The sequence below is a fragment of the Leptomonas pyrrhocoris genome (assembly GCF_001293395.1).
Source record: "Leptomonas pyrrhocoris isolate H10 chromosome Unknown, whole genome shotgun sequence".
NCBI lineage: Eukaryota > Euglenozoa > Kinetoplastea > Trypanosomatida > Trypanosomatidae > Leptomonas > Leptomonas pyrrhocoris.
This window is the reverse complement of record NW_015438374.1, coordinates 331651-354282: the sequence shown is the minus strand read 5'-3', so window position 1 is coordinate 354282 and position 22632 is coordinate 331651. Positions and strand designations below refer to the sequence as shown.

General features: G+C 58.0%; 9 protein-coding genes across 15 annotated transcripts; all 9 read right to left on the bottom strand.

Annotated features, from left to right (window-relative positions):
• Positions 1-847: 847 nt before the first annotated feature.
• ABB37_07377 (hypothetical protein) lies at positions 848-2882 on the bottom strand (the record flags this gene model as incomplete). Of its 2 annotated transcripts, none has more annotated exons than XM_015805993.1 (1): positions 848-2882. In XM_015805993.1, exon 1 carries the CDS (start codon positions 2330-2332, stop codon positions 848-850), a length of 1485 nt encoding a protein of 494 aa, XP_015655470.1. In that variant the 5' UTR covers positions 2333-2882. The 2 variants fall into 2 exon arrangements, with proteins under 2 accessions (XP_015655470.1, XP_015655471.1); XM_015805994.1 differs by having other exon boundaries at positions 848-2797.
• Positions 2883-3851: 969 nt separating this feature from the next.
• Positions 3852-7025, bottom strand: ABB37_07376 (putative mitochondrial hypothetical protein; the record flags this gene model as incomplete). Of its 2 annotated transcripts, none has more annotated exons than XM_015805991.1 (1): positions 3852-7025. In XM_015805991.1, exon 1 carries the CDS (start codon positions 6762-6764, stop codon positions 3852-3854), a length of 2913 nt encoding a protein of 970 aa, XP_015655468.1. In that variant the 5' UTR covers positions 6765-7025. The 2 variants fall into 2 exon arrangements, with proteins under 2 accessions (XP_015655468.1, XP_015655469.1); XM_015805992.1 differs by having other exon boundaries at positions 3852-6982.
• Positions 7026-7735: 710 nt separating this feature from the next.
• Positions 7736-8539, bottom strand: ABB37_07375 (putative mitochondrial hypothetical protein; the record flags this gene model as incomplete). Of its 2 annotated transcripts, none has more annotated exons than XM_015805989.1 (1): positions 7736-8539. In XM_015805989.1, exon 1 carries the CDS (start codon positions 8189-8191, stop codon positions 7736-7738), a length of 456 nt encoding a protein of 151 aa, XP_015655466.1. In that variant the 5' UTR covers positions 8192-8539. The 2 variants fall into 2 exon arrangements, with proteins under 2 accessions (XP_015655466.1, XP_015655467.1); XM_015805990.1 differs by having other exon boundaries at positions 7736-8536.
• A 431-nt stretch (positions 8540-8970) lies between these two features.
• On the bottom strand, positions 8971-9912 carry ABB37_07374 (hypothetical protein; the record flags this gene model as incomplete). Of its 2 annotated transcripts, none has more annotated exons than XM_015805987.1 (1): positions 8971-9912. In XM_015805987.1, exon 1 carries the CDS (start codon positions 9733-9735, stop codon positions 8971-8973), a length of 765 nt encoding a protein of 254 aa, XP_015655464.1. In that variant the 5' UTR covers positions 9736-9912. The 2 variants fall into 2 exon arrangements, with proteins under 2 accessions (XP_015655464.1, XP_015655465.1); XM_015805988.1 differs by having other exon boundaries at positions 8971-9892.
• Positions 9913-10202: 290 nt separating this feature from the next.
• On the bottom strand, positions 10203-11704 carry ABB37_07373 (putative 40S ribosomal protein S21). Its single transcript, XM_015805986.1, has one exon. The coding sequence runs from the start codon at positions 11650-11652 to the stop codon at positions 11170-11172; it is 483 nt and encodes a 160-aa protein (XP_015655463.1). The 5' UTR covers positions 11653-11704; the 3' UTR covers positions 10203-11169.
• A 393-nt stretch (positions 11705-12097) lies between these two features.
• Positions 12098-12992, bottom strand: ABB37_07372 (putative 40S ribosomal protein S21). Its single transcript, XM_015805985.1, has one exon. The coding sequence runs from the start codon at positions 12955-12957 to the stop codon at positions 12103-12105; it is 855 nt and encodes a 284-aa protein (XP_015655462.1). The 5' UTR covers positions 12958-12992; the 3' UTR covers positions 12098-12102.
• A 1043-nt stretch (positions 12993-14035) lies between these two features.
• On the bottom strand, positions 14036-14914 carry ABB37_07371 (hypothetical protein; the record flags this gene model as incomplete). 2 transcript variants are annotated; one of them, XM_015805983.1, is made up of 1 exon in its annotated part: positions 14036-14914. In XM_015805983.1, exon 1 carries the CDS (start codon positions 14636-14638, stop codon positions 14036-14038), a length of 603 nt encoding a protein of 200 aa, XP_015655460.1. In that variant the 5' UTR covers positions 14639-14914. The 2 variants fall into 2 exon arrangements, with proteins under 2 accessions (XP_015655460.1, XP_015655461.1); XM_015805984.1 differs by having other exon boundaries at positions 14036-14794.
• A 774-nt stretch (positions 14915-15688) lies between these two features.
• On the bottom strand, positions 15689-17225 carry ABB37_07370 (hypothetical protein; the record flags this gene model as incomplete). Of its 2 annotated transcripts, none has more annotated exons than XM_015805981.1 (1): positions 15689-17225. In XM_015805981.1, the coding sequence occupies exon 1, from the start codon at positions 17021-17023 to the stop codon at positions 15689-15691; it is 1335 nt and encodes a 444-aa protein (XP_015655458.1). In that variant the 5' UTR covers positions 17024-17225. The 2 variants fall into 2 exon arrangements, with proteins under 2 accessions (XP_015655458.1, XP_015655459.1); XM_015805982.1 differs by having other exon boundaries at positions 15689-17220.
• Positions 17226-17741: 516 nt separating this feature from the next.
• Positions 17742-21978, bottom strand: ABB37_07369 (hypothetical protein; the record flags this gene model as incomplete). The annotated part of the gene is made up of 1 exon (XM_015805980.1): positions 17742-21978. The coding sequence occupies exon 1, from the start codon at positions 21708-21710 to the stop codon at positions 17742-17744; it is 3969 nt and encodes a 1322-aa protein (XP_015655457.1). The 5' UTR covers positions 21711-21978.
• Positions 21979-22632: the final 654 nt, after the last annotated feature.

The window sequence follows — 22632 nt, the reverse complement described above, 5'->3', positions numbered from 1 at the left end:
TGTTGCTGGTGGTAACGGGATCTGGTTTCCTACTTTTTCTTTCCTTTCCCGTTTCTCTTTTGGCTTTGTCGTGGTCGTTTGTATCGATAGCAGCGGTAGGGCGTCCTTCGTTTGCTGGATCGTTTCTTTGCCATAGTCAGAAAGGCGGGGGGGGAGGGGAGGAGGCAGCTCGCGAGGCCCCCAACAACTATCAAAAAAAAGGAAGGATGTGCGCGAGAGCGATCTAACGGCCCGTGTCTCTCTGTGCAACACCTCGTCCGTACTCTCGCTCACCAGTCTTGCTCTCCGTTCTCTTCGTTAGCACAAAGGGGAAAAATGAAAAAAAAAAGGAAAGACCGATAATGCACTGAAGCAATGAACAGAAAAGAAGAAGAAAAAGCATGCCGCTTTCCTTCTGGCTCTCCTTATTACTTGATGCCGTGAGCAAGGTCGTTTGATTTCTCTTCTTTCGTTAGCAGGAAGACGAAGGCGGTGGATACCAAGTTGAGCGCAGCAAAATGACAAAGACCACAGCGAGGGAGCTCACACACACGCACACCGTGCGTGCCCACGCGTTCATCTTTCCGATGTCAACCTCTTCGCATCGCCAGAAAGAGCAGAAGAGAGAAAACACGAATGAGGAAGGCCCAGAAAGGAAGGCAGAGGAACGAAGAGGACGCAGCGCCACCCCAGTACGGAATGTGGAACTATTGGTAGCCGGCAAGAAAGCACACGTTACGTGGATGATATCAATGAACCATATTCATTGGATGGGTGAAAGGCCAAGGGTTCAACAACGAAGAAGAAAGGGGGCGGCTCTCTTACTCGTTCACGTTTGCTTGTTTGTTTCTTTACTGCCTGCTGAGCTTTACCAGTGAGGGCGCTGCTGCGGGTAGCCGCTGTTCTGGACGGAGTTGTACTGCTGCTGCTGAGGGCGGAAGCCCAAATCCATGCCGGGCTGCTGCTGCTGGGGGCGCGGGTTGCCGACCTGCGGCATTGGACGGCTGTACTGCTGCTGCTGCTGCGCCATCATCGGCGGAGCGCGACTGCCGCTGAACTGCTGCGGCTGCAGACCGCCACGCATGCCACCGCGGTGTCCGCCCTGCATGTGGTAGCTGCGCGGACCGTAGTTGCCTTGGTAGGTGTTCTGATACATGTCGAAGTTCGGCGCCCCGCCCATCGCCCCCTCGTTCGCCCAGCCGCGCTGGTCGGGGACCCACTCGGACATGCCGTAGCCGGCGCCACCCATGTACATGCTGCTGCGGGTCTGCGGCGGCTGCTGCAGCGGCTGGGGGTGCTGCTGCTGAATCTGCGGGGACTGCGACGACGGCGCCGGGCGGGGGGAGACCTGCGCCGCGGGGGACTGCGTCTGCGACGTGCGCTGCTGCGCCGCCTGGGCGGCGGCGGCCTGCTGCGCCTGGAACTGCGCCTGCTGGGCCTGGAGCTGCGCCTGCTGCGTCTGCAGCTGCTGCCGGTCCACGCGCAGCGCCTCCGTGCCGGCGTGCAGCTGGCGCTCGCGGGCCTGCAGAGACGCCTCCATCGAGTTCAGCTCCATCTCGCGGTTCTTCAGCGCGTCCTCGTGGGTGCGCTTCGTCTGCTCAAAGGCGGCCCGCTCGCGGTTCAAATTCTCGATCGCGGAGGTCATGGTGCTCTGCTCCTCCGGCGCCTTGAAGGCGACGTTGCGAGCCAGGTTCTCTAACACCGCCGTCGGGTACTCGGCGGAGTACTGCGGCTGACGAATCTGGAACTGGATATCCTCATCCGCCCAGCTGAAGTTCGTGTCCGGGACGTGGGCCACCGCAGGCGCGGCAGCCGCGGCGGCCTCCGGGGCGGCCACCACCTCCGGCGCGGGCTCCGGGGCCGGCGCAGGGGCCGCCTCTACAACCGGCTCCGGCTGCGGAGCCGCGATGGGCTCCGCCACCACCGCAGCGGCGGCCTCCTCCACCGCCGCCGTCTCATCCGGCGTCTCCACCGCTGGGGCAGGGGACGGCGACACCGCCTTCGCCGCCTCCGGCACGGGCGACGCCTTCTTCGCTGCCGCAGGGGCAGCAGCAGCTACGGGCTCCTCCGCCGCAGGGGCAGCAGCGGCCGCCGCAGCAGGGACAGGGGCAGCCGCAGGGACAACAACCTTTGCCGCTGCAACCGGCGCCGCCGGCCTCGTGCCCGTGCGCAGGGCATCCAAAAAAGTCTTCCCCGCCGGCGCCGGGGCGGCGTTGACGATCTGCGACTTCACCTGCGGGCCGGTGTGCACCGGAGCGGTGGCCTCCTCCTTCGGGGCGTGGCGGTCGTTGCTCTTGGGGTGCGGCTTCGATGCGCCGTTGCGCACAACCGACGCGGCAGTCTTCGGTGGCATCGCTCTTCTCTTGTACTTTGAGTTTTCAGCAGGTGTTTTTCTCTTGATGAAGCGGGAGAAGGCAGCAGAAAAAAAGAAGACGAGATGCAGATCGGTCTGGAGGGCCTTTCTTTCCTTTTCTCCTTCCTTTCACTGTGCTGAGGATGATCGTGGGTGTGAGGGGGAGGGACGCGTGGGTCTGGTCGTGTGCGGGAATGCGAGAGCTACGGAACGACGGAACGGAGAGCACGTGCGTGTGAGTTTTGGGGGGAATTTTCTGTTTAAACAAACAGTAGTCACCAGCGTGAATGACAACAAACTAAAACAGCCAACGGGGTCTTCGATAAGGAAGAGACAAATAACAGAAGCGGAAGAACAAGGCTTTCTTTCCCGCTTTATCTTTTAACAATAACAATACTGAACGACAAAAGGGTTGTTTGCTTGCTTTCTTAAGAACGGACAGCTTTTAGGTTTTTTAAAACTACTTAATCAAAAAGAAAAAAATACACGAAGAAAAGAAAGAGCGAGAGAGCGGAGAGAGAGACGAGATCGTTTGTGATGAAACGAATCTGTGCGAGACACACAAAGGGAGCGGAGAAATATACAAACAACAATGCAGTTTATATATATAAAGGTATCGTGTGTGTGTGTGTGTGAGTGAGAGAGCGTGTGTAGGCGTGGTTGTGTTGGATAATAATAATAAATAAATAAAGAGCAAGGATGAGTTGCCATGAGAAAAAGAAAAAACAAAATAGACGAATGAGTAGAGGTAGCAGCGCGTATGAGAATGGAGATTTAGTTTACGGGGCGGGAAAAGTGGGAGGAGGAAAGACGATGAGAAATGCAAGTCATCGCCTCCTTTCCGGATAAAACCCACCATCTTTCCCTCTTTTTTTGTCCTGGTGCTATCGCGGAGTCCAAAGCGGATAACGAAACCAGAGACTCGCTCAAAAAATCAAAAGCAGTAAGCGAAGAGCCTTTGTGTATAGCTCGAAGACGCGCGTCGGCGATGAACGCATGCAGAACACGCACACACACACATACAAGACCGTATGTGCGACCTTTTCTATTATTATTCGCATGTCACAACTACCGCGACCTTCAATGCCTTCGAACATAGATTCTTTTTCTTTCTTCATTGTGGTGGTGGTTTTTCACTTCACGAAACTGCAAGCACAAGCGCGGCATCGCCAACGCGATTTTTCTTTCGTTTTCCAAACACATCAAAGAGTTCATTTTCAATTCGGGAAACAATCCGTTAAAGACAACACAAGATGGAAGGCAGAAGGCGGCACATCTCTTTTTTCTCTCGTCCCCTGCCTCTATGTTCAAGTTTTCATTTTCTTTTGTTGTTTTACATGACGCTCCAGTTCTTCACCAGCAAAAAATATATATATACATATACATATACATATTATAATGCTACCGCTGCATCTGGACAAAGCTATTTACATGGCTCGGTACGACCTTCAGAAGGAGGAGGGAGAGGGAGAGAAGGAAAGAAAGAGACCAGAGCCGCCCAATGCCAACCCGTTCATCTCTAACTCACCGGGACGAGGGCGGCGTCGTCTACCTCCTGTGCAAAGGGGAGGTAGTGCACCTGCCCACCTCCGACACTGTACAGCTGCAACAGCGCGGACGCCTCATCCGGCCGCAGCGCCACCCCCAAAGCCTTCAAACAGGCAAAGAACTGCCCGTCCGTCACGAAACCCTTGCGGGCGCGGTCGTACTCGCGGAAGGCCGTGATGGTCGCAGTGCGGCGGGCACGCAGCATGTGCTGCACGCGCTTCAGCGTCGTCTGGCCGAACACACTCGCGGCGGAGCTGGCCGATGCGGTGTTCGTCCCCAGGGCCGATCGGCCGCTGCCCAGCCGACGCTGCGTCACCGCCGCGATCCCCACACCGTCCGCCAACATCGCCCGCAGCGTGCACACGAACGCCGGGTAGTCGATCTCGCCGGGGCACTTCGCAGAGGGAAAGCCGCCTTCCAGCGTGCACAGCTCCTGCTCTGTCAACGAGGTCATCCCCAGCATGGACAGGCAGTGACGGAAACGGGTGGGTGTGACGTGGTGGTGGCGCAGCTCGTCGCCGTCGGGGAAGAACTCCGACACGCGCGGGCGACGTTCCTGGAGAAAGAGGCAGATCTTGGTTAAGAGGTCATCCACATCCGCGGCTGCCTCTTCTGACGCCGCCCCCGCTGCCGCCGCCGTGCCGGACAGCGTTTGCACCGCCCCAGCAGCGAGAGACGCAGCCGGCGACGTCCTTGTTGCCGTCACAGTCGTCGCCGTCTCCGCTGCTCCGGAAGAGGCGCTCTCCTCGCCGCAGCCCACATCACGAATAAAGGCGAGGTAGTGCACCTCGTCGGCGTGGGCGGCGTCTGTTTGGTAAGCCGCCGCCACCAACTTCAGCTCCGGCTCGCTGAGTGGGAGGTGGTGACGCACGCAGGCCTGCGCAAACTGCTGCGGAGTGATGACGCCGCGGTGGTTGCGGTCAAAGTCGTTAAAGAAGGGCATCAGCAGCGCGTTGTGCACCCGCACGTTGTGCTGCACGCGTGCCAGCAGACGCTGCACCTCGGGGCTCACACTTTCCATGCGAGTGGCGGGCCCGCCGTTGAGGCCGCTCTGCTGCTGCTGCTGCTTTTCGCTCTGCAGCACCACCACCATCGCCTTCACCTCACTTTGCAGCTGCGCGCTGTCCACTGCGCCGGCGACTCGCGTTGAGGCGAAGGCGGTCTCGAGGGCGGCGAGTTCCTGCGCCGTCAGCTGCACACCGGCTTGGTCCAGCACGCCGCCAAGTCTGCCGCTCAGCACGGTGCCGCTGCGCATCGGGTCTGCCTCCTCCAGAAACGTGGCGAGGCTAAGACGGCGGGACATCACCTGCTGCGCCACGCGTCGCACCGCCTCCTCCTTCGTGACCGCCGCTCCATTATTACTGCTGCCGTTCGTATTCGTGCTACTCGCGCGTTGACCCGTGAGGTGCGGAGCGGTCACCGCCGGCTGCACCGCACCACCGTTCACCTGCGATGGATCGACGTCCTGGACAAAGACGTAGTAGTTCACCTCGCTGCTGGGTGTCCCATCGGGGTTCGGCACGGTGTACTTGCGAATCAGCAGCTGCAGCTCCTCCGGCGGAAGCAGGATGTTCTGCGTCGCCAGCCCGCGCGCAAAGCGGGTGTGGGTGCACGTGCGATGCTCGTAAATGCCCTTTCGCACGCGGTCGAAGTCACGCAGAACAGGGCTGAGATGGATCCGGTTGGCGCGGATGTTGGCCTGCAGTTTGCTGAGCAGCGCCTCTGCCTTGTCGCGATCGTCGGTGCTCGTAAGGTACGTGTCCGGCGCGTGGGCGGTGGCGAAGAAGTTCGTCTGCACCTCGCGGCCATCCGCCGCCGTCTGCGTGGCCTGGGAGGGGTGGATGTCACGCAGAAAGCTGCGGTAATCGACCATGCAGCTCTCCAGCGGGCCGATGTAGCCGTTGCTGTAGTACCGCGCCAGCGTTGCCACATTTTCGTCGCGCAGGGCGAAGTGCACGAGCGGCATGCGGCCGAGCGCGGACTCGAACTGCGCCGCCGTGACGCGACCCGTCTTCATCTTGTCCATGTCACGCAACGCATCTTCGTAGCGGACACGGTAGAGGGCACACTGCTGCTGGAAGATCGAGATGAGCTCCTCGGCGGTGAGGTCGGGGTTCGCGAACGAGTCGTGCGACAGGCCGGAGGTGGTGGACTGGAAAAAGGCAGCGTGCGAGCCGGCGAGTGTGGCGGACCGCGTCTTCGCCGTCTCTGTCATCGCGTTCGTTCGGTCGGGCGTCGCCTCGTCCTTCTCCTTCAACGATGGGTCCATGGACCGGCACCAGGGCATGTAGTACACTCCGCCGGCGCCATCGCTGTACTGCTTCGCGAAGAGTCCCATCGCGTCCTCGGACACCGAGGAGGAAAAGGGCAGACAACGGCGGAACTGCGCGGCGGTGACCCGGCCGGTCCGCAGCGGATCTAGATCGCGGAACGGTCCCGTGAGGCTGGTGCCGTGCGCCTGGATGGCGCGCTGCAGCATGAGGCTGACGGGCGCGAGACGTGCTTGCTCGGCGGCGGTCAGCGCGGCGCTCGCGTTGGAGCGGCGGAAGGCGACCACGCTGCCCGGCGCGGCCTGCAACGCCTCTAGAAAACTGTTGTACATCACCGGTGGGTTCTCCTTCAGCTCGGCCGAGGCAGCAGCGGTGGCGTCCATCGCCGCGGCCGGGGTGTCGGGCGTGAAGGCGGCCACCAGCACCTCGATCTCCTCGCCGGAGAGCTGCATGTCATTGCTGGTGAGGACCCGGGCGAATTGCGCCGCGGTGATGCGACCAGAGTGCAGACGATCAAAGTCGGCGAAGAAAGGTTGCAGGGCGATGCGCCGCTTGGTAGCCTGTGCGCGAACCTTGCGCACGACGGCGTCTAAGGAAGGCAAAGAAGTTGCCATGGAGTCACACGTGAAACTACGCTGTTTGCTGTTTCTCTGTGTTCTTACGTGTGTTGTTGTTGCGGTGGAGGCGGTTTGGCTGTTGCAGAGAAAGAGAGGAGGAGTGCACCTCACAGGTGATTGGGCAGGTTATTGTTGCGGCCCGTTGCTGATTGCTGTCCTGCTTCCGGTTGTCCGCTTTTTTTCAAGGGCGCGTTCAGCTGGTGCGCAAGCGCTCTTTCGGAATGCGTAGCCGAGTGCACGAGGAGAAATCGAGAGGCCACGAGAGTTGTAAGGAGAGAGGGGGGGGGAGGGGAGTCGGTGAAAGAACGAAGAACCGAACAGCAATAGAAGAATAGAACCGAGAGAAGAAAGAGGAGGGTAAAGGTGTGGAGGAGGCGAGAATCATTCACAATAATGATAATGACGTTGTCCCTCAAACCGAAACAGAAAGAAGGGAGAAATATGCTCTCACGGATGGAAAGGATGTAGACAGACCACTGCATGGGAGCGTCCTATTACCCTCTTGCCTGGTGTGCTCCATTACGGCATTACCCACAGTAGCAGAAATCGGCATCCTGCGATGAGACAAGAACGCAGGTAACGAGCGTTTATTCGAGATTTCGATGAAGCACAGGAGCAACTGCACAGAAGAAGGAAAAAAAAACTGTCGCTCACGCAAGCGCATCACTAACGAGTGCCGCCGAGCACGTCTTGTCCCCCTTCCGCACAGCTCTTCCTCATTAGACCAATGTAACGCCGCAGATGTCTCCGTTCGGCACTTGGTTTGAACGAGGAGAAGGAAGAGAACACAAAAGCGACGGACCTCGGTACGACAAGGACAACGAGGCATGCAGATCACCCGGAGTTGCACACCATCCGCACACGTACCCACACGCGCATCACCACGAATACGTCCCGCCACCGCGACAACGCAACGCAGCGCATAAAGAAAAAAACGGTGCGAACCGAGCTGGGAAAAGGGTGGCTGACTACTTCGTCTCGCTCCCCCGCTGCGGCTCCACCTCTTTCAAGGCGGGAGCTCGGAACGGCATCACCGCGTCCACCCTGTTGACGATCTCGCGCGGGTACATAAACGCGGTCAGCACCAACGCGGTCAGCAGGCCGTTCCGCATCATCTTCACCCCACCCCACGGCACACTCTTCACCACAACAAACGAGCTCGCCAGCGCGATGCCGACGGCAGGCACCACCCACTGGTGCGATTCGAGGTGCGAGCTCGCCTTTGCCGACTGCATCGTCACAAAACTATCGGCTGCCGCCGTGTACCTGCGGGCACGGGCAAGGTAGGCCGGGACATCCACCAGAGCGTTGATGGACGCCGTGGCCCGTGTGGCGACGGTGCGCACCTCGGACACACCCCGCTTCACGTACGGCCACTCACCGCTCCACACGACGAGCGGCTGCGAGGGTTGCGCGTTGGCCATTGCGAACTAAAAGCGATGAATTTAAAAAAAAGAAAAGAAGAAGAAAAAAGAAGATCTAATGACTAGGTGTAACGCTACAGAGGAGTGAAGGCTACTCGGGGGGGGGGGTTCCTGTGTGTGTGCAACGCACGTGTAGCATAGATGGGACGACGATGGAAGCTCGATAAGCCTGGTAGAGTGCTTCAAGAAAAGAAAAAACGTTCAGTGACTCTCGCACAATCTACTATTCAAACCTATTATGTGAAGGTGTGTGTGAGTGTGTGTGTGTGTTGCTACTTGTCGTTTTCACTGCTTGTGGAAGAGAAAGACGAGGAGTAAAACCTCTCCGAGTCGCGGACCGCTCCTTCTGTTTTATCGTCGACGAAGGGCGGCAGGACGCCATTTGAACGACCGCAGTAAAGAACAAGAAGAAAACGAAAGGTAAAGAGGAACGATCGATGGAGCGTAAGAGAGGCAGCACGGACTAACCTCGTCAGCCGCACCGCTATCGTTTGCCACATCTTCTGGAATTTCATGTAAGGCCGAAGGCACCGCAAGTTTAACGGAGTGCGAGGTGAGGCGTATTGCCGTTGCCATTGTTTTGTCTTCGTCTTTCCATTCAATTGTGCTTTATTTTGAAGATCATCTGTGAATACATCTTGCACAACATCATACCGCCACAATGATCGCCACGCTCACACAGAAGCCGAGAAACGAATTGAAAGAAGAAAAAGGAATGTCAGCGTCACGGCGGCATCGACGACAACGCGAACTCCTCTGCACGGCAGTCACTCTGCGTATTATGACTGGGCGGCTTTCTTGTCGTCCGGGTCCAGAAAGTACCCATCCCGCATCTCTTCCCTCTCTCGTGCATGCGCCTGCTGCTGCGGCTCCGACGTGGTCACCATTCTCAAGTACTCCTGCTTCTTGTTGTCATCGCGCGAGAGCTCATACAGGTGAAACTCATCCGTATCGCTGAACTTTGTTAGCTCACGCCAGTATCGGTTCCACAGGTGGTTCAACCCACACCGCAGCAGCGTGCGATACGCCGTCGTGCACTGCGGGGTGTTTGTCTGCGCCTCCGTCTGCTGATGGGTCCGCATGCAGTGAAACAGCTTCTCGCGCTGCTCCGTGCAGTGCGGCTCTAAGCTAGCCGACTGGAGCACCGCCTCTTGGTTCTTCTGCGCGCTCATGCAGGAGACGTAGGCGTTGTGGGTCGACCGGCACAGCTTCTCGTTCACCCTGTTCTGCGTGTTCACCTCAAACACGGCGCTCGAGGAGGAAGAAGCCCCGGCCCCGCTGTCGCCATCGTCGCTGCGTCGGATGAGCTTCTTGTCCTCCAGACACGTCGTGTACTGATCCAGCTCCTTGTAGCAGATGTAGGCGTTGAGGTTCTGCCGGAGTAGGTGGCGGTTGTGCGCCTCCTCCACCCCTGCATCGCCGTCGGCGCCGCGGTTGGCAATTTCTTCGTTCTGCCGCACCTTCCACTCCTCGAACATGTCGAGCGAGAACTGGGACTGCTTCGCAGGGGTGCTGATGCGCCCCCATGGGTTTGAATAGGGCATGGTTCTCTCGCGGTGATCGCCTTTTGCGGGAGGGGTATTTTCGATTCCGCCGAGAGATTCTCTTTGGCGTTTGTGTGAATTTGATGAACTCAATCGAGATGACGTCTCTTCATAACCCCGCTGCTTGTTTTGAGGAGGGAAGTACTTTTTTAGCCCTGACGTTTAGAAAAAACAACTAGAGAAGAAGAAGGGAGAGAGAAAGCACCGGATGCGATGCGTCGAGGACGAACGCCTTGTGCGCTCCCCTGCGGTGCCACTCATGCAGAGGAGAAAAAAAAAGGACGACGAAAGCAAAGACGCGAGCCCCGAACTTGTTCCTCTAATCATAATACCGCTGAAGCCGCCTAGGTAATCTATCACAGCATCTTCCTTAAGTTGCACATCAACAAAGGCGCAGAAGGACGAGACACGCGGTTTTCATCTCGCTCTGAGGAACGTGTGAATTTATCCATATTTTTCCTTCTTTTGAATTTTTACAAACACAAAGCCTTGCTGCTCTCTGGTAGCAGAACGCTCCCAAAGGAGACAGTCAACGCACGGAGAAATCACTGAAAGGAAAAGTATTGGTCAAGTAAGTGTATGCTTACCCCCCTATCCAAGGCGAATACAACACAAACGGTCTCTTTTGGCTTCGTACGCAGCAAGTGAAAAAGGAGAGAACAACAAAGGCACTGGGAGACTTCACGTTGCATCACCCACGACGCTGGTGTTGCCCCTACATAATGATGATCTTCACCGTCACGCTTCTTTCTTTCTAAAAAAAAAAGATAGATAGATAGAAGAAGACAGATAAAAAAAAGCTGTCAGAAGCGATGAAGGAACATATTTGGTAGGAGCGCGCCAGAAGTTGTGGGTTGGATGATCGGAACTGTCTTGTCAGTGACCTCCCCCTCCTCCCGTCGTATCGAATACTGCACCGACACACACATCCCCGTGGGCAATGAAGTACCGCGCATGTAAACCCGCGAGTTGGGGAGGAGAGAGAGAGAGAAGGAGGTCAAAGAGACACGGGGGAATCACGCTCACACGTTGCAGAAAGAGGCGTCGCGCTGTGTTTCTTGGAAAACTCCTTCCACCTCACTCACACACACACACACACGACCGCCAAAAGCACGCGAGTCGTTCCGCTTACGTATGAGAAAGCTGTGTGTGTGTGTGCACAAATGGGTGGAAGAGCAACAGTCGGAACAGCACTCTTCGCATCGTGGAGGTGACCGGGTGGCTTCCACGCTCGATCCCCTTCTCACCTCTTCTTTTCATCTTTGGAATCTCAGTGCGCCAGGCCAATGCGCGAAGCAGCACGGCTTTGATCACACATACACACACGGAAGAAGAGAAAGAAGAAAAAGAAGAGGCGAGGTTAGAGGAGACAGGAACGGCAAAAGTTGACCGCACAGAGAGGAACATCAAAAACATGACTGCGCAGCGGCATTCTTAAGCCTTGTTCCTGCGCGGAGGGGCAGCACCCTTCTGAGCCGGCGCACGACCCTTCTGGGCCGGGCGGGCGGCGTCCCTCGCACCCTTCTGGGCAGCAGCAGGACGTCCACCAGCGGCAGCACCACCCTTCTGGCCCCTCTTCTGCGCGGACGCAGCCGCGGCACCCTTGGCAGCGACGGGCTTCTTCCCCTTCGCCTTCGACACGCGCTTCGGCTTGCCGCTCTTGATGCGCACGATGCCGCGGTCCACCGCGATGTGGTTGATCGCGTGGTCCGACTCGCCCTGCGCGCGCAGGTAGCCGTTGATGCACAGCGTCGTCGTCGTGCCGTTGATCACGCCGTTCGGGCCGACGTTCGCGATGGCGATCTGCACGGCTGCGTGGTCGTGGGCCTCGATCAGCGCGTTGGTCGCGTGGCACTTGCGCGGGATGTAGAGGTCCACGTTCTCGCCCTCCTCGTTGAAGGTACCGATGGCGGCCATGACTGCGGAGTGAAAGGGGGTGTATGGGTGGTGATGTAAGCACACTTCCATTAGAAAGGCGCACACGCATAGGATGGGAAGATGTGCAGTATCGAAGTTTACGGTGATGTGCACGGCGTCACAGGACGATTACGAAATGAGCGAGAGAGAAGAAACGAAGAGGAATTGAAGGTTGAAAAGAAAGAAAAGAAAAGCCTTCATCGTACTCGGGAAGATTGTGATGCAGGCGCCGCTCTGAAAGTGCAGCGGTGCTGATAGCGGCACATCAACCGCGCGTTTTACGCACCACAAATGCGGGAGCAGCTTCATAACAGACAGGAGAGGGGGGGAGAACGGAAAATGCCTTGAAAGGCTTCCTCCCCATGTACCTCTGCTGCCTCGCTACACCGTCGTCCCCGCAGCAGACATACGTGAATTAGAAGGAGGGTTTCTTTTTTTGGCAATTCTCGTTTAAGAGAAGATAAATAAATAAAAGTAGAAACAATAGAAGTAAAAGGACGCGAGTCCTATTGCTTTCACCAACTCAAAACCGCAAGAACAGCGGTAGCGCAGACGCAGACGTACTCCGGGGCAGGCAGAAAACACAGGTAGAAAACCCCAAAGGAGAGAGAAAAAATCGATCACGTGAAGTGCGAGATGCAGCCAAGGGCAGAGGAAACGACTTGGGCAGGGCACAGTTGCCGGTGACAAAGTGCAGTTCCCTTCCCTTCTGTGATCCCTCATGCTGTTTGCGCCTGCGCGGTATTCATCTCTTCTTCCTTCATCTACTGTGCATGCGCAGACCCCGCGCACGAGAGAGAAGGCGCTTCGGTCGAAGTGCAGCTTAAGCGCGGGGCTGCGCGGAGGGGCAGCACCCTTCTGAGCCGGCGCACGACCCTTCTGGGCCGGGCGGGCGGCGTCCCTCGCACCCTTCTGGGCAGCAGCAGGACGTCCACCAGCGGCAGCACCACCCTTCTGGCCCCTCTTCTGCGCGGACGCAGCCGCGGCACCCTTGGCAGCGACGGGCTTCTTCCCCTTCGCCTTCGACACGCGCTTCGGCTTGCCGCTCTTGATGCGCACGATGCCGCGGTCCACCGCGATGTGGTTGATCGCGTGGTCCGACTCGCCCTGCGCGCGCAGGTAGCCGTTGATGCACAGCGTCGTCGTCGTGCCGTTGATCACGCCGTTCGGGCCGACGTTCGCGATGGCGATCTGCACGGCTGCGTGGTCGTGGGCCTCGATCAGCGCGTTGGTCGCGTGGCACTTGCGCGGGATGTAGAGGTCCACGTTCTCGCCCTCCTCGTTGAAGGTACCGATGGCGGCCATGACTGCGATGGGTTTGCTGAGTGTGTGTTAAAACTGTATAGAGCAAACCAGAAGCGTCATCAGAGAAGTAAAAGAAAGGAGTAGGAGAAGGAATGCACGAGAACACAAGACAGAAACAAAAGAGTAGGAAGGAATAAGGGTTGAAGAGGACGTCGTGCGGGGGACATTCGTGCTGGGTTATGACGTGCATCAGCGCAGCTGGAGCGGGGGGGGGGGACACGTCGAATGCTCATCCAGTTACCGGAGCTTTACCAGAAAGTAAACAAAAGAAAAGGAACGCGTAGAGAGATCCTACTGATCGAAACGGAATACTCTGTGGCTGTCATAGGTGTCCGATGCCTGCCGCCGGAAATGGACGGGTGCGAGATCACGGAGGTCGCCTTGAGTTCCCTCTTTGAAATACCTACGTAGCAGACTCGCCAGCAACACCTTCTTTCTTGTTGCTGATCACAGCCGCACACGCAGGCTGTTCGCCCCTTTAACGTTAACAGCTTCTTCTTTTCGCTGTTCTTCTTTTGCGGTTGAACACGAACCGTGGCACGCAAAGAGAGAGCAAACGCCAGCACACACAACACACAAATATTTTTTAAAGGCTCTGCCGCAGCGAATGCGCCGAACCGGAAAGCAAAGGCGCCATCAGAGAAGGAAAAGAAACTCCGTCAGTCGCAACAAACACAGATGAAGTAAGGAGTAAATACAGAGCAAGAGAAAGAGAAAGAGAAAGACACGTATGACGAACTCAGATGATCAAAAAAAAACATCAAAACTCAAAAAAAAAATAGTAGTTCATGGAAGGAGAGAAGAGGAGATGAGGAGGAGAAAAAAAAACACCGTTTAAGAAGGACAGGAAGACTCTCAGCCCCCTCCTCCCTCCTCCCCCCTCTGTGTGTGCCTGTCGTGTACCGTACAGAGCACTGTGAAGCATCCAGCGAAGAGCACTGGCAACAACGACAGCAAGGTTCAGCGAGATTCGAAAGAAGAGAAAAAAATGACGGAGAAAAGCCCCTCCTCCCCTGCTGATGCGTAATCGTGTATGTGTGTCTGTGTGTCTGTGTGTGTGTGCTTATCCCTCACCACCCTACGATCCAGGCGGCGCGCCAAGGTTCTTCATCAGCTCATCCAAGTCAACGGCCGGCGTGACCGGCGGCGTTGGAGCTGCCGTGTCGTCGTCGGCCTTCAAATAACAGCAAATCGGCGGCTCCGTCGCCGCAGCACCGTCCTGCGCAGACGGCGTAGTTTGATTCGGCTGCAACGGGATGCCCATCACACTCGTGGCCGGCGGCTTCTTGTACAAGCCCTCGTCACACTGCGCCTTGGGGTTCGCCACCGCCGAGGCGAAGAGCGCCGGGGGAAAGTTTGGACTTGGCAGCGCCGTCGCCGGCTGCTCACCCACCCCGCCGCCCACGCTTGGCTTGTCCAGCAGGCCTGACCCGTTCGCGACCTGCAGCAGCAGCTCCGCCCGCTCGTAGTACATCTCCAGCCGAGAGCGCACCTGAAAGAAAAAGAAGCGGCGGGCGTCGCTGTTGCTGATGGCAGCCGCGTGCTGCGCCGCCTTGGTGGCGATGATCTCCATCGCTGTCGTGTAGTGCTTGACGGCAGTCATTGGGTTGCCGTCTTCTGTTTCCTCCGCCCGCGCAAGCTCAATTAACTGAGCAGCGTAGTTGAGCTCGTCAGCAGACATTTTGCAGATGTTGTTGTACCTGGTGTGTTCGCTATGCGGCGTCTGCGTGTTTGTACTTGCGTGAAGGAAGTCGCAACGGTTCGTGAAGGTGTCACACGCGGCCACGGGGAAGAGCACGAAACACCCCACCGACGACGTAAGCGATAGAGAAAGGCTATAAGAGAAAAGTTGAGGTCAAAACAAAGCACAACCAAACAATAATAATAATAATAATAATAACGCAGAAGAGAAACGGAAGGTGGTTTTTGAAAACCCGAAACGGTAAAGCAAGAAACTTTGCACGCGTGTTGGGTGCGAGACGCAGCAGCAGCGATGAGAAAAGCGAGTAAGAAGACAGAGAGCGAGAAAGCGGAATAGAATGGAAGTCACATCAACCAACACGCATTCGGGGAAGAAGGCCTTGCGTAAGCGTGCGTTCCTTTCTTCTTTTTCACGGAAGAAAAATGGGGAAAGAAAAGACACGCAGCAGGACAAACGGAGGCGACACATCAACGATGCTAGTATGCGTGGAAGTCCCGTCGATTGACAGCTATTTCACGCACACGTAAAGAGGAACAAAAAAACGCAGTTTGGGCGCGATGTTGTGCTAGTGCAAACTTCATGATTCTCTTTATAATTCTCCGTATAAATATATATATAAGGAGGGAAGAGAAGATATATAGTCGCATAAGTGCATCATACATACTTTACATGATGAAAGACGACGAGGTGCAAACAGAAGAAGAAACAAAAAAAGAAATGAAAAACAAGAAACGGTTTGCAGAGCCGCTTTCTTGCAGCCGGTAGGAACCTCTCGTCGCCTCTCAGACTACCAAGAATGAAAACAACAGAACCAAAAAAAAGCAATCGTTAAACATGAAGAGTGCTTCCGGCGCAAACAGAAAGAAAAACCCTCCATCATCAGTAAATTACATAAAACGATGTGATCTCCACAACACAGCGTACATCCAACCTCGCCAACGGAGGAGCGCCTCGATAAGGTGCCACCCATAACAACGACAACAAGAGAGGAAGGAAGCAAGGGGAAAAAAAAACAGGAACACCTGTGCTCTAGTGCAACTTGTGACGGTGCGGATCGGCCCTGTCGATCGCGATCGCCTTCTCCGTCGCCCGCATCCAAGTCAACACCGCCGTATCCTCCGCCGCAGCAGCGGCAGCAGGCTTCAGCGTGCCGTGTGAGTTGCGCAGCAGCCCCATCTCCCGCGTTGACTTTGTTAGCTGCCCAGCCATCATCTCGCCCGGCGTCGACGTGGGACACGTCAGCGTGTCGCGCGCATCCGCCGGCCCGGCCGGATTCCCCGGCAGCTCCGGTTGCTGGCTCTGATCCACGTAATCGCTCTTGTACATGGACATGTGCACGTGGTGCTCCTCCTCCAGCCGCCGGCTCACCGCACACCGCTTCTGCGCCTGCGCCGAGAGGAATTGTGGGTTCGTGCGGTCGTACTCCTCGCGCGGCGCACCGCCGCCGCTGCCGCGGACCGGCTTCGTTTTCCTGCCTGCCAGCGCGTGCAGCAGCGCCGCCTTGTCCGGGTAGGCCGTGACGTCCACCCCCTTCGTGGCGATGCTGTTCGCGAGGCTGACGGGCAGCTGGGACGGGTGGGCCTGGCTGACATCGCCGATGTCCCACGAGGTGCAGGAGTACATGCCCGGCAGCCCCGAGGCGGGCCCGAGCGTGCACGGCGGTCCGCAAGCGCGAGTCACCGTCGTTGGTGCGCCATCGAAGGTCACGGTCCATCCCATGGCCCCACTGCGCGGCAGCAGCGACTCTTTCGACGTAATTTTAGGTACGATGTCGGCCCCATCGTCTTCCTGCGCGTCGTGCGGCTTTAACAAATCCGCGTTGTACGCCGTTGCGGCGGCGCCTACGTAGATCGATGGGGCAACGGTAGATGGGAAGGGCGGCCCCGCCGCGCGTGCCGATATCGGCTGCGTGTAGTCCTCCTGATAGGCCGTCCGCGGCAGTGTGCCATCGTCGTTTACAAGGGACACCGTCAGCCCCGGTCGGTACCACTCCCGCTGGTACGCCGTGCCATTCTCCGTGCCGTCGGCAAGAGCTGCTGCTGGGCCGCCGCCTTTCACGCTCGCCACAAGACTCTGCATGTCCTTCACACTGCGATCCTTCGGGGTGTAGTCGACCTGGTAGATGGTGCGAGCGTCACGGTCGCCCTCCGGGGTGCCGTAGCCAAAGATCGGTCGGTTGCGCACGTCACCGCTGATGCCCGCATCAAAGGCGCCACCGCCGCCGCTGCCGTTGCCACTGCCGTCTTGCTCGCCATCGCGGTTGTAGTCGTAGTCATAGCGCGTCATGTAAAGCGACATCATGTTGGCCGGCCCATGAGGCGGCAGCGGCTTCACCAGGTCAACGGCGTCGGCGATGTCGTCCATCGTTGTTGTCGTCTCTGCTGGTGCTGGTGGTGGTTTTCTCTTGTAATTATCGTTTCTCAACGAGCGCTTCAACGAGGGCGAACGCGCTTGTGTACTCGCAGTAGACGCACGAGGCCGTTTGGCGGGGTTCAGAGGTATGGATAGAGCGAGAAAGACGTTGATACGCAGAGGTGTAGATATATATGTATGTGACCCCTTTGCTGGGGAAGAAATAAAAGAAGGAAGGAGGTGTCAACAAAAAGAAATAAAAAGGAATTGCAGAAGTATTCAATCGGCAGCGGTATAAAAATAAGGGAGGCATTTACAGCTGGTGATGGAGCTTTGTTGTTCTCGCTGCTGCTGTTTAGAAATGGAGGCTTTTTGCGACGCATGAAAGCAGGAGAGAGCGTTCCACTACCTCAACCGCGGATAGTACGACTTGTTGATGCTCCAAACAAAAACGAATAGAAACGGCAGCGCGCATCTAGCGCATCATACAGGACAAGAAGGACTGTCAACAGACGACGAGCGAAGTCATCCTTAGCCGGCAGCTTTTTCATCGTTTTTGTTTGTTTGTTCTCTTATCTGTAATTGCTTCGTCTTGACAGTCTTTCGCGTCTCCATTGTCGTTGTCTCTGCTGTGCAGAGCCCTTCTACTCAAGACAGCTGCATCGACCCCCTCTCTCGAGTTTTTCTTTCTTTCGTGAACTTCTTTCCTTTTCGCAATTCCACCGAAGTATCACACAACACGGAGAAGCGCAATGAGCTCGTCCACACAGAGGTCCTCAAACACGGTCGTTGATGCGCTTTCCTTGAGGTCCTGCACCGCCGCGTTGCTTCCATCGCCGCACCACGCCGCACGACAACGCCATCTACTTTCCGTAGCGGCCCTGACACGCACGAGGGGCTGCGCGCGGTAGAAGTCCAGTATCGGTTGGAGGCCACATAGTGGAGCTGGCGCATTCCCCTCTCTCCCCTTCTCCCCTGCAAGCGAGCCGGTAGACGACACCGCAGATTTCTTCGCGTGACCGTCGGCAGGCTGGCGAAGGGCGAAGACGGCGAAGGCTTTCATGAAATTTGTAAACGGTGCCGGCGTGACGGCGGCCGACGCGGCCGTTGACAGCGGTCGCAGGTGAAGTGACGCATCCGGGGTGTCGCCGTCGTAGGACCGCCCGTCGCCACGCGGGACGCCACGCCGCGGCGCCGTGTGCCCATCCGCCGGCCCCGCCGGAGGGGAGTAGGACGGAGTGAAACCTTCGTGAAGGAGGGCGTCGTTTGCGTGCGTGGTGGGGGGCGTGGCGAGGGCCTGCGGAGGCGCTGGAAGGGTAGCGGCAGCAGCAACGCCGCTCGATTCGGAAGCGTAGTACGACTCCGGCATCACCGCTGCCGGCGACGCGGAAGAACGCGCGGCGCTCGCCTCGTGTGCGGTGGTGGGTGCTGCTGCTGCTGACAGTCCCCCTTCTCCACTTGACAGAGGCACGCCATCCTCGACAGCAACGGCAGGAACAGCGACACGAGTATTGACCTCCTCCAGAAAGCTCGGGCCGCCTCGTCTATCGATCCCCTCTTCGCCCGCACGATGGAACGCATTGGATGGAACTCCCTCGTCTTCCTGGTCGCACTCCGACTGCAGACGGCGCGCCAGAGAGGCCGAAGGCGTTGGCAGGATGCTGGGGGTGTGGTCGGAGGACAGCACCTGCGCCGAGCCAGAGTATTCGTTCTCGTCCCTCACGTGTGCCGTGGGCAGCGACGAGTCCTCGAAGGGTGTCCGCCGGCGCTGCTCTTCTGCGTCCGCCACGTGGTGCGGAACAGCGGGTAGCACGCCGACAGGCGGGACCGCCGTTGTCGGGGTCGCACTCGCGGACGTGATCGTCACCTCCTCCGCGGGGGCCAGCAGCGACGTGGTGGGCAGCGGAACGGTCTCGTCGTCATCGTCGTCACCGCTGTCGCCGTCTTCCGCCTCTCCCGGCGCTTCCGCTGCCACGTCCTTTCTGAGCGACTTGCCAGCCGCCAAGTCAGGTGCGTCCTCTTCCACGAAGATGCTGGTCGGCCCTAGATGCACCGGCACCTCCTCCACACCACCCTGGGCTGTCCCTTGTGGTATGATTGAGTCTTGGCTCATGACCGCCCCAGCTGCCGCCGCCGCAGCGACAGGAGCAGGGGCAGCTTTCAACGTCGCTTCGTCTTTGCTACGCTGCGGTGCCACAGACGGGGCTGCAGCCCCGCACGATGCCTGCGGTGGCGGTGCGGAAGGAGAAGAATCCTCCAGCGGCAGGGCAGGTGGCGGCAGAGGCGCGCCGGCCACCTTGCGAAAGAGCTCGGCCACCTCCGCGACGCCTCTATGAATCGGAAACAGCGTTGCCTGACTCGCCCCATCAGTCAACACGACCAGCACGTTGCGCTGGTACGCACCCATCACCGTCATCGCAACAGCGGCAGTGGTCGTAGGCGACTCCTCCTCCTTCATTTCCTTGATCTCCGCAAGGGGTAGACCGGGATGATGATTGCTGTTGTCGTGGGACGACGGCAGCGGCGATGACGGCGCAATGCGCTGCACGAGGCGGTCACCGTGTGCAACGCCGAAGTGCGTCTCTAGCACGGTGGGCTTCGCCACACACTCCAGCATGACCCCGAAGCGGCCGGGCACAAACACCATAGTGCCCTTCTTCACGTAAAGCGGCGCCTGCCCTGTCGATGAGATTGCCGTTGCAGCAGCAGTAGCAGCGGCAGCAGCTGTGGAGGTGATGTGCGTTGGAGGCGTATCGTGGGCCTCACCTTCCTCTGCTGGATGCGGCGGATGTGTCCGCAGGTTTTCCCCCTCGGCTTCATCTCCTTTCTTCTCGCTGTCCGGGTGGAACACCGTTGCGGACGGGGACAGCGCAGTCGGAGGGAGCGTCGCCGTGGAGGACGGCCGCCGCTCCTGCTGCTCCTGCTGCTGCTGAGGTGGTCGTTCCGCTGCGACGTCTACCAGTCCATATCGCCCACGAAGATCTCGCGCGTCGTGGCAGGACACGAGTGGCACGACGTACCCGCGTGGGTCCTTCCAGCGGTACCCTGGCGGCGGCGCAGCCGACACAGCCGCGGTGGTGGTGGTGGTCGTCGTCGAGGCGTGAGAGGCAGAGGCGGAGGAGGTGTGGGGGGAAAGGGCAGTGCCGCGTCTAGCCCCCTCCGCAGCAGCAGCAGCAGCAGAAGCATCATCAGCTTCTTCTTCTCCGTTGGCACCTCGTCGAGACACGACCACCTCACGCACCCACGGCACACCACAGGCGACCCCGACAAAGACCACCTCTTCCTCCACCGGCCGGGCAAGCTGATAGACCTTGGTCGGTACCACTTGAAAGATCTGTGGAAGACTTAAGGCAGGGATGTGGCCAATAGCGGGGAAGTGCCACCGCAGCGGAGGGCTGAGATACGCGTCGGGGGAGGTTGAGCACAACGACGACGACGAAGGCGGCAGCGCTGCTGCTGCCGTTGCAGCCGCTGGTGGACGAGGCTGCGGCGGTGCGAGGAGGGAGCCGTGAGAAAGTGTGTTGGAGACGCGACGAGGAGGGGAGGAGACGTGGCTGCTCTGGGCTGACTCAGCGTTGCAGTCGAAGGACCAACGAGGGAGAACTGGGAAGCGCTGCGGGGATGCCGCTGCCGCTGCTGTGCCGTCGTTGCGGTGCTGCTCGCCCGCGTCTTTCTCTTCTTGCTGCTGAGCCTCCGAGTAGAGATGTGTGAGTTGTGTGACAGGGCACAGTAGCAGCGGCAAGGGGAACAGCCGCCACGACGACAGCGGCGGCACCTTCTGGGCAAAGGGCACCGCCATGAGGTAGGCCACCGCACCGGCGCTGTCGTAACCCATCAGCATTACACGGTGATAGTGAGCCGCCTCGGACCACAGCTGCGGCTGCTGCTGCGATGAAGACGGCACGTTGGTGCGGTCGCTGCCTTGGTGCCGCTCTTCCGCTGACAGTTGTGGCGTTTGCTGCTGCTGCGGTAACTGTCCGTTAAAAAGCTTCAGCGCACACCGCGTCAGCGTACGGTCCAGCTGCGCGCCGTCCTCCTCCCGCACGGTGAGCTCGATGCCGTGTTCCATGTTGGGTGGCAAGACCGCGTCGCCGGAGTTCATGCTCTGCAGCTCCGCCTCCGCCTCCGCTTCTCTTTCCTCTTGCTTGTCCTCTGGTAAAGCCGGTGGCGCAACCCCCTTGGAATCCTTCGCCTCCTCTCGTTGGCCTGCTGCATCGCGTGCGTGGCCGTCTCCCTCAGCCGCGATGGGTGTTTCCTGCGCCGACGGCGATCGCGACGACGCGGACGAGGCGGACGACGCAGAATGCACGAACTCCACCTCAAAGTCATCGGGCGGGACGGACGTTGTCGTCAGCACGTGCAGCAGCGACTTCTCCGATGCCTCTCCCCCGCCTGCCGTGCGCTGCAGCGACGGCTGCGTCGCTCCAGTGGTGCCGTTACGTGCGACAGGAGGGAGGGGCTCGTTCCGGGCATTTGTATCCTCCAACTGCGGGCGCGGTGGTGCGGATGGTGGTGGCGGCGGTGACAGGGCCACGCTGTGTGGCGAGCACAACGTTGGGGAGAGGTGGAGGAACGCGCTTGCGCCTTGCAGAGTTACGAGGTGGACGCGTCCGCTGGTGGGTGGGGCCTCGCCGGGCTGCCCGGCCTGCGGTCGCTCGTAGCCGACGAAGGTGAGGAATTCAAGCCGCAACTCGTCCATGAATTATTCCGTTGAGAGGGAAACCTCACGAGTGAAATGCTTGTATTTGTGCGGTACTTTTATCCCCCAAATGCTTAATCCTCTATTAATGAATTAGGGTTTTGTTGGTTTTGTAATGAAGAAGAGGTTACCAAGGCCCAAAGACACGCCGATAATAATAATAATAAGCGTTAGTGAAGTGCGAATAAATGAGCTACACATAAAGAAAGCGCGACTGCTGAACTGCTTGGCACGGTGCAGAGAAGGTGGCGCATACAGAGTATTTCCTTTTTAAGGAAAAGGGCGGTGTGTGAGCCGGGCAGGCAGATGAAAGAAGTGTACAATGGAGAGGTGTCGTTAAAAGCGGGTAGACAGAGACGTCGGCGCAAAAGCAAAGGTGAAGTCTCACAAGGGAGAGAGAAACCGCGAGAAGACACACAGGTGAAGCTGCTCAGAGAAAGGAAAGGGGAGAGACAACAAGCAACGGCACTCATTTCAACTGCTTTTCGATTCAGCTTCAACACAGAATAATAAGAATAAGAATAAGAATAATAGTCGCATCCGTTTTAGAGACCCCAAGCGAGGAAGAAAAAATCGTCATCTTGCTTTTCGCAACTCAAAACCTTGGCGTGTTCAGCAGCATTAAAAAAAAGGGGCTCTCTCTCTCTTCCTCGGTGGTTCAGTGCGTTGACGGCGAGAACCAGCGACCTCGTCAGAGCAGCAACGAAGGAGAGGTCTCTCTGCTATTACTCCTATTCGTCTTGATTTGCTTTTGTATTTGTGGATGTTCTCCACTTTTGACCGCGCTTTGAGATCGTCTCTATTCTAAAAAGAAAAAGGAAAAGAAAAGAAGAACGCCGCGAAACAGCAGAAACAGGTTCTCCCACTGGTGGAGCTTTTCTCTTTTTTCAGCAGCAGCGTCGTTCTCTCTCTCCTCCCCCCC

Coding starts and splice junctions, on each gene's coding strand:
- ABB37_07373 (XM_015805986.1), bottom strand. CDS start 11,652: ATGGCCGCCATCGGTACCTTCAACGAGGAGGGCGAGAACGTGGACCTC.
- ABB37_07372 (XM_015805985.1), bottom strand. CDS start 12,957: ATGGCCGCCATCGGTACCTTCAACGAGGAGGGCGAGAACGTGGACCTC.